A 9425-nucleotide genomic window follows, 5' to 3' on the forward strand; every position below is an offset into this window, starting at 1 on the left:
GAGACAAATACCTGGACTGTTGCTCCATAGTTAGTAAATCCTATTTTCAGATTAGAGTAAATTTTGCATTTGATTTGGAAATTCAATCAAAGCATCATCATCCTGACATATCTCCTGAACTGAACCCCATAATAGCCCACATAGAGAATCTGTGGGCTATTGTCAAAAGGAAGATGAGAAAAACCCAACTTTCATATAGATAAGCAGAAGGCTGCTATCAAAGCAACCCAGTCTTCAAAAAACCTCGGCAGTGCCACAGGCTGATTGCCTCCATGCTATGCCACACTGATGCAGTAATTTGTGCTAAAGGAGCCTTAAATAAACCCTCTTTTCTGAATGTATGTATTATACTTTTTGATTGATGTTGAGCAATATTGTACTTTCTGAGATAATAGGGTTTTGATTTATGTGATTATGGCATGAATTAGTGAGAACCTTTTGCAGATGAGGACAGATGATCAGGCTGGTGATTAGTATACTGGTGATGCTGAATGTTGAGTGGTTGGAACAGACGCGAGGGGAAATGAGGTCGCCGCTGAGGTTGTTATATAAACAAACAATTTTTTAAAATATTTTCTTTGCAACCTGTTGTTCCCATTTATATATATATACACACATACATACACACACTATATATACATACATACACTATATATATATACTGTATATACAGTATTTAACATATTTAATTTTATTAAGAAAGTTAAAAAAAACAGTGATCTGATGCAATTATGAAATGAATTTATCACTTTAAATAACAAATATAGTCACATTTACAAAAAATGCAGTAGATAAATACAATATTACTGAGCTGTTTGAGAACGAAGGCAGTAGTCCATTTCAATCTTTCAACATGAGTGTATTGTTTAAGCTAACAATAAAAAAAGAATCATATACAATCAAATATGTCTGAGGAGTAGTTGCTCAAATGTCAAAACAGGATTCAACAACAACAATAACAACAACAACAAAAAAACAACACAGCAATAATAATAATAATAATAATAATAATAATAATATTAAAAGGATCTTTCTCACTTCTCATACCCAATGCTGCTTTACTACAAGAAACAAGGAACAAACAAAAACACAGTCTAATAATAATAAAAATAAAATAAAATTAAATTAAATACAAAGGCTTTTCCTTCTCCTGATCAGCATCTCTATCTGATCTGACCTTGCAGAATTGTTTTTTTTTTTCAGTTGACTCATAACAAACCCAAAACAAGGAAAATGGTTTTTTGTGTCATGTAACCCTTCTTTTAAAGATGACTTTATGATAACTAACTCATTAGTTCAGTCAGGGAATCAAGATCGTTAAGCTCAACCCTGAGCCTATTACAAACAACTCAGAGAAAAATATACTTACTTGAGGTTCCGAAATATATAAATGTTAATTATAACAATGCAACAAATTTCAGCTTCATGGCTGCTAAATTAGTGTGTTATGGTATGACATACTGAATGAGTGTGTGAGTGAGTGTATGTGTGTGTGCCCTGTGATGGATTGGCACCCTGTCCAGGGTGTTCTTTGCCTCGTGCCCTAAGTTTCCTGGAATAGGCTCCAGGGCTCTGAGACCCTGAACACAGGATAAAGCGGTATAGAAGATGAGTGAGTGAGTGAGTGAGTGGTATGACATACCTCATCTCAATTTCATACTGAAAATTTTTCATTTAAAGAAATACTAATTTTCAGGAAAAAGAAGCATCAGTGGTACTACCTGAAGTGCACCGACATTTCAACTCTCAGTTAAGTATACATCATTCATATTGAGTGTTTAGAAAAAAATGGATAAACCTATATTTTCCCCGAACTATATATATATATATATATATATAAACACCACGATTAAAGCATTTATATAATTGCATAGCTTTATCTTCGGTTTAAATGAGGTTGTAAATATATGATACTCTAAAAAAACACAAAGAGAATTATATGATAGAGTTCATCATATATTATATTATTTAACTATCCCTATTTCTTCAATTTTTTGCTTTAAGATTTCACATAAAACATCATCCAAAAAACTGATCCATCGTTTCACAAACGTAATGAAGCATCAATTGCGGCAGCTATTGGAGGTGACAATAAGTTTGTGTGTGCTCATTTCGTCAAACCGAGAAATGAGGAAGCAGGCATGATGCTCTTTCTCAACTGAGTCATAACAACCCTGAAACAAAGTGAAAATCACTTTTGTCTCTTATGGGCGGAAAATGTGTCATGCTTCTCAGAAAATCATGAGTCGGGAACATTATGTAACGAAGGGGGAGGAGAAAAAAACAAAACAAAGAAGAAGAAAAAATTAGATAAATATTGCACCTCTGTTCGCAAACACTCCGAATTTGTTGAGTTGTCATATCTCTGTCATGCTTGAGTGGCAAGAAGGAAAATAGCTAACAAACATAGAGCAGATTTAAGAACTTACGGGAAATTTGTCCCTACTCAGACTGACCAGTCAGCAATCCGAACAAAGGTGATGTAACTGGAGAATGGTTTAGAAATATTTGTGTTTATCCTCATCCTCGAGGGTGATGATATGAAGAGTGTGTTCCCTGCTTTAAAGTGGAGCAGGAAGAAGCCTGAGAGTTGGACGTCTTGCTCCTTTTCTGTGAGTTGTCGAGTGTCAAAGGCACCAACGAAGTCCTCTGTACTCTCAGGAAAATTTATTGTCATAACCCAGCTGAGGTCAACCAGCTCTTTGCTCGACAAGTCTCCATCCTTTTCGAGACTGTATGTGAGATGTACATAGCATAGATAAACACCCTGCTCCTCCACCTTTATCAATGTTTTGCTTTCATTCAGGGAGAAATTGTTGACATCTTCCTCTTTCTCCCAGACCAGAAGATTTTTCTCTGCGGTGGAATTCTTCACTGGATACCAAAGACAACATTCACTTATGAAGGAGTCACTCAAGCATTCTTATCACTTACATATCACTTTATATTTAAGCAACACTGCATGAGCAAGAGTGAGGTTACACTGAATGCCAGCACAGCTCTGATTTGACTGTAAGTGATAACAGCCTGCTGATATTCAGTTTGACCTCATGAAATTAATCAGTCGACTAACATCTTCCACACAAAATGGCCTGGGTTGTTTTTATTATATATATTATACATTTATATATATTATCTGTCAGCATATATATATACTATACTTAAGTTATAACATGTTGGCTAGCAAGCTACTGTATCTATCTCACACTAATTTGTACATCCTTGTTAAAAGTGCTTTTATTGTTCTTTTATTTTTTTTGATCGTCATCTTATAAACTTTCATATTTAAATTTATATTCCTGAAAAGTACATTTTGCTGAAAATGTAAAATCATGTGTTTAAATCAGGAAGTGGGAATCTACAGGCTGACAGATGCTACAGATGGGTGGAGTGATACACACAGCCACTCGAGCAATCAGATTAATAGACCCAAACTGTTGCTGTACTATAAATAGACCACATCACACAGAACTGGTATCAAGAGCTTAATCAGTCTTAAACATCTGGGCATTTGTTTTTGCACTACAATTTAGGGGAAAAAAACACCTGACTTTTCTCATATGCAAGACAACAGCATTTCTCAGCTTAAGGACGCATATACTATACTGTGTGAAAGTCCTGAGCCACAACTCATTTCTTTATATTTTGCTTCCAAGCAGCCAGACTTTCTTGTACACTCTTCATTTTCCAGACAAGAGAGGAAATGAGGCTGCTGCTGAGATTACATAAACAGGCAATTTTCAATTGTATCTTTGGAGCCTGTCACAATAAAACATTTGTACTACAGTAAGTTCTATAATTGAATCTACATTATGTAATTTATTATTTAGAAATGATGTGTGAAAGACTTCTGCACAATATGCATGATACAGTAGTATGAAATGACATCCATTGGAATAATTATAAATCTAAATATTCTGGCGAGCAATATTTAATATTCTGACCGTATTCTAATACAGTCTGACAGAACCTTTTTAAACCTTTAGCTCACAATCTTAACCACAGAAGTGAGAAAAATTTAACTTCGCCACACAAACCTGTTGATGAAGATGACGGTAGTGTGAAAGCCTCGTGACTGATAAAACAGGTTTGCTTTACTACGGAAATGTTTTGGTTGTATCTATCAAATAAGCACTTTCAACTGCACTGAAAAGGTTTACTATTTATAACCTGGGCATTGGTACAGAATGATGTACTACAGTAATTACGTAGGTTTTTACACCTTCATTACTGATATGAAAGGAAGATATCAGGCTACACGCTTTCCATTGATTCCCAAAACCAAGCCCTCAAATTCACAGCTCAGAATTCAGCACAAAGCGAAAGTAACCACTATCAGAAACAAATATGCATCTTTTACATCTTTTGCGTCCCACATCCTTTCCCTGCTAATGACTGCTGATTGAACTGAATATTTATCATGGATTTTTTGCAAGGGCTAAAAAAAAAAAAAAAAAAAAAACAATTGTAGGATTATATGGCTAGGATACAAATGCTGTCACCTTGATAGCTACATTCGTTTTCAAGAACTTATTTCAAGGCAGCCACTGAATAATGTACAGTAGTTACAGAATAGCATGTTTTTAAGATATTATGCATAACTGTGTAATAAGCCAGGACATAAAAGGGTTAAAAGGTGCTATTGACCATTGACCATTTTCAATTTACCACTTCAAAGAACGTTTTCAAAACAACACATTTTTTAGCATTGTATAATAATGTGGTCAATAACCTAGATGTTAAAACTATACTCCATAACTACTGGCATGGAATAATCTTAAAGGAAAAACTATATTAACTTTTAAATGTTCACTTAAACCTCACCTTTAAAAAGACTAAATGCTTTGGAGGGTAGATTTTTGAACAGATCTTCCAATAATGTACCTGTAGGGCAGAGAGGAAAAAAAAATCAGATCTGATGTGACGTATTTACAGGTTAATAGTAACACACTTACAAAGGAAACCCATGCGTCATGCCAAGCATCTGCTAGAAACAGCGAAGGAGAGTTACGGGAAACAGCTCTACAGCTCACCACAAGCTTGCACAACGAATAAGCAAAACACACACACACCAACACATATTAGCAACACACAATAAGTACAAAAAAACACCTGACTCCTGTCTATAAAGAACGTCAGTCCTATTTTTGGTTGTTCAGCAAGCAAATTTAAAAAATTAATAAATGAAAAAAGAAGAAGCTAGAATTATTCTCAATAACACACTAAGGGAAATGTTTCACTTGATAAGATCTTGAAAGGAAGAAAAAACTAACAGACCACCGATACACGACCCTAAGATGAAAGGCAATTTCCTGTAAATGAAGCAATAAGAATCAAAAAGTAAATGTCAGTGTGTCTTAGGGGAAGAAATCGTTAAAAATGACTTGTTCAGTTTTAACTGTTGGTTTTCGTCTTTAAAGAGATATTTATTTCTTTTTATATGAAAGGCATGCACAGTCAGCTACAGCTCGAGGACAAAGGAAGCACGTGGTGAGCAAATACTACCTAATGCATGCCTGCACATGAGTGCAGTTTGGTCCTACATGGGTTTCATAGTTAACCTGTAAAATACAATATACTACTTTAAATATGTTTAAAGGTTTTTTTTTAACTCATGTTGTCATAAAATTAAAATGACAACTCTTACATTACTGTTATATTACAACTCTTATGGCTAATGAATAAATAAATAAATACAATGTAACAACACCTGTTAAGTTTGTTAAATCATATGTAAAGTTAAAGTGTTGACATAATGAATATGTGTAAAATATAAATTACATGAAACTTTGCATCATTTCAGAGTAAGAGTATGCAAAGCCTTAAACTGTATACAGCCATGGACATGATGCGACAGACGCGTGGCACGGGTTAGCAGGTGTTCCCATAAACAAACCTTTCTATCCGTGTCTCATATCAAATCACATGCAGTCTTACTGACTCATGTTGACTCTAAAGTTCCTAAACAGAAACCCAAAGTTCAGGTGCCAGAAACAGCACAGATGCCCTTGCGGAGGAAAACCCGAGGAACCAGAGCCACCCAGATGGCACAAGGGGAAGTGGTTTTGATATTATGGGGATTAATAGGGAATGTTTTTTATGTCTATGGAAAGTATTCACACCCCTTCACTTTTTACCATTTTATTCAAGAGATTAAATTGTCGTTACAGGGTCAAATATATACTGTAGATGGACCTCTATAAAAATGTTCAATCGAACACCTTGGGGACATAACGAAGGAAATTTAATAAATATGCTTATAATTGTTATGTTACACTAATTGATGTTTTAATTTAGGAACATTTTGAACATTGTAAAATACTTTATCTTTACGCTTCTACTTAAACCCTGTTAAATTCCCCAGTGTGGGGGAAAAACCTGTCGAATAATCAACCATGATCAGGGCAGGTGGCAGCAGCAAAAGCACAAACGTGAGCTGGCACAATCGGAATACCATACCAGGTTTAATGTTTTTTAGGCAAATATTTTATATATATATATATATATATATATATAAATTTCTTTTTTTGGGAAGTTAAGCTGAAACTGTCAGTACAGAAACAAAAACCTGATGGTGCAAGATGAAGAAGCTTCTAGAGTAAAAGTGAGAAGATACAATCAGTCAGGTGGAAACCTACCGTTGATTTTGCTTGTGCTGGGTTTAATCTCCTTCTGAAAGAAGAAGAAGAAGAGTTTTAAAAAATGTAAAAAGAGAAAGTAGCAGTGAGTTAAAACATGCCAGTTCTATACAGAGCGGTTACTGAAGACTTTCTTAAAACAACTAGACTCGAACCGCAACAACAAAACCAACACCGGTACTACAGGTGGACAGGTTGGACGAAACAGGCGGAGACGCACGAGGACGCGCGCGTGCTCAGGTTACGCGCCTGCCTGAGCGCGCAGCAAACACGCCCCCCAAAAAAGCTGCTTCTGAACACTTAACAGCTTTCCTAAAGTATACTCACGTTTGCGTTTAGTGCATTAAAATCATAAAAGCAGTGTAAAACTGTATAAAGTATGAGACTCCACTGTGATACAAACAAACAAACAAATAAATAAGCGCGCGTGCTCTCTCTCTCTCTCTCTCTCTCTCTCTCTCTTCAAATCATGGGTCGGGCGGGTTTCTAAGAACAGACTTACGCTTCAAAAATAAAACCAGAAGAAGTACTTACTCTGGATATGATGATCCAGGTTATACAGAAGGCTGTTACAGCCATCATGATGAATGAGGATATCCAGTGCGCTCTGGCCGCGTGCGCCATCCTCTCTCTCCCCTCCGCAGCCGCAACACAGACTGGAAGCGCAGCGCGCGCGCACACCTCATCAAATACAAAGTTAAGGGGATCTCCCACGCATCCAGTCGGCCTTTCACTCCCCTTCACTCTCCCTCTCTGTGGCTGAGACTTAAGAAGTGCGGGGGTGGCGGACCGGTATGACACACCGAACGCGCTCCAGCATCACACGAAGCCCTCTCCACTCATACTGGGAAGAAAATTAGAGATCTGAGGTTTTAGCTGAACAGCATGAGACATGCACGCATCCCGCAAAAACAAAACAAGCGCTGTTTGAAGATGCACATGTTGTGCGGCTAATCCATAAACTAATTAACACGAACACTGCTTCACTTCGATGCTTTTAGATCGTTTTGTCAGATCTTGCTGTGGGACAGTGAAGTACTGTATAATTACATGGCTTTTATTGTCAATTACGTAAAAAGTCAGTATTTTTCAAGCTGTCAATCATCTTCTGGGCTGACTGATGGCAGCCCACTTCTGCATACTCACTCACTCACTCACTCATCTTCTATACCGCTTCATCCTGTATTCATCCCAGGAAGCTTAGGGCACGAGGCAGGGTACACCCTGGACAGGGTGCCAATCCATCGCAGGGCACACACATATACACACTCACACACCCATTCACACACTATGGGCAATTTGGGAACGCCAATTAGCCTAACCTGCATATCTTTGGACTGTGGGAGGAAACCGGAGTACCCTGAGGAAATCCACCAAGCACGGGGAGAACATGCCAACTCCATGCACACAGAGACAGGAATCGAGCCTGGCCGGGAATCGAACCCGACCCTTTCAGGTGCAAGGTGACAGTGCTAACCACTACACCATTGTGCCGCCCTCACTCCTGCATAATTCAATTCAATTTTATTTTATTTGTATAGCGCTTTTAACAATGGTCATTGTCGCAAAGCATTTTTACACAATTAAAAGAACTATTGAAGTTTGCATGGAATGTGAATGTGTATGAATCAAAATGGTCAGATAGTCCCTCGTGAGCAAGCCGAGTGCAACAGTGGCAAGGAAAAACTCCCTGAGATGGCAATAGGAAGAAACCTTGAGAGGTATCAGACAACAGGGAATCTCATCCTCATTTGGATGAAACTAAGAGCAGGAATTGACCACCTGCCCCTTTGAGGATTGACAATGTCACCATCTCAGTGGGGTTAAGTTCTGGGGAGCTTCCTGGCCATGGATCCAAAATTTCTATTGCCTTATGGTAAGGAGCTCCATCATGCTTTAACAGATCACTGGAACAATGTAAAGTGCCTTTGTGCTTTAAACGTTCTACAATTATCTCCATTCCCCAAAAAAACTTAAATCATAGGACTTACTGTAATGACTACAGACCAGTCGCCCTAACATCTGTGGTCATGAAGTCATTTGAAAGACTGGTGTTGGCCTATCTGAGGGACATCACAGGACCCTTACTGGACCCCCTGCAGTTTGCTTATAGAGCAAACAGGTCTGTTGATGATGCAGTCAACATGGGACTGCACTTCATCCTTCAACATCTGGACAAACCAGGGGCTTATGCAAGGGTCTTGTTTATGGACTTTCCACCAGCTTTTAATACGATCATACCAGCACTGCTTCAGACCAAACTAAAACAGCTCTCTGTTCCTAGCTCTATCTGTCACTGGATCACCAGCTTTCTGACAGACAGGCAGCAGCTAGTGAGACTGGGGAAATTTATGTCCAACATCCACACCACTAATACTGGAGCCCCTCAGGGATGCGTTCTCTCTCCACTGCTATTCTCCCTCTACACCAATGACTGCACCTCTACAGACCCCACTGTCAAGCTCCTGAAATTTGCAGATGACACTACAATCATTGGCCTCATCCAGAACGGTGACGAATCTGCATATAGAAGTCAGGTCGAGCAGCTGGCTGTCTGGTGCAGTCACAACAACCTGGAACTAAACACGCTCAAATCAGTGGAGATGATTGTGGACTTCAGGAGGAACCCACCTGCACTTCCCCCACTCACCATCATGAACAGCACTGTGACAGCAGTGGAGTCATTCCGGTTCCTGGGCACGACCATCTCTCAGGACCTGAAGTGGGAAATTCCCATTGACTCCATTGTTAAAAAGTCCCACCAGAGGTTGTAATTCCTTCGCCAGC

General features: G+C 38.3%; 1 protein-coding gene across 1 annotated transcript; it reads right to left on the bottom strand.

Moving 5' to 3' along the window:
- Positions 1-745: 745 nt before the first annotated feature.
- si:dkey-220k22.3 (uncharacterized protein LOC796870 homolog) lies at positions 746-7293 on the bottom strand. Its single transcript, XM_053484875.1, has 4 exons — positions 7173-7293; positions 6639-6672; positions 4825-4884; positions 746-2874 (listed from the first exon to the last, which is right to left on the bottom strand). The coding sequence occupies exons 1-4, from the start codon at positions 7260-7262 to the stop codon at positions 2447-2449; spliced, it is 612 nt and encodes a 203-aa protein (XP_053340850.1). The 5' UTR covers positions 7263-7293; the 3' UTR covers positions 746-2446.
- Positions 7294-9425: the final 2132 nt, after the last annotated feature.

The sequence above is a fragment of the Clarias gariepinus genome, chromosome 24, assembly GCF_024256425.1.
Source record: "Clarias gariepinus isolate MV-2021 ecotype Netherlands chromosome 24, CGAR_prim_01v2, whole genome shotgun sequence".
NCBI lineage: Eukaryota > Metazoa > Chordata > Actinopteri > Siluriformes > Clariidae > Clarias > Clarias gariepinus.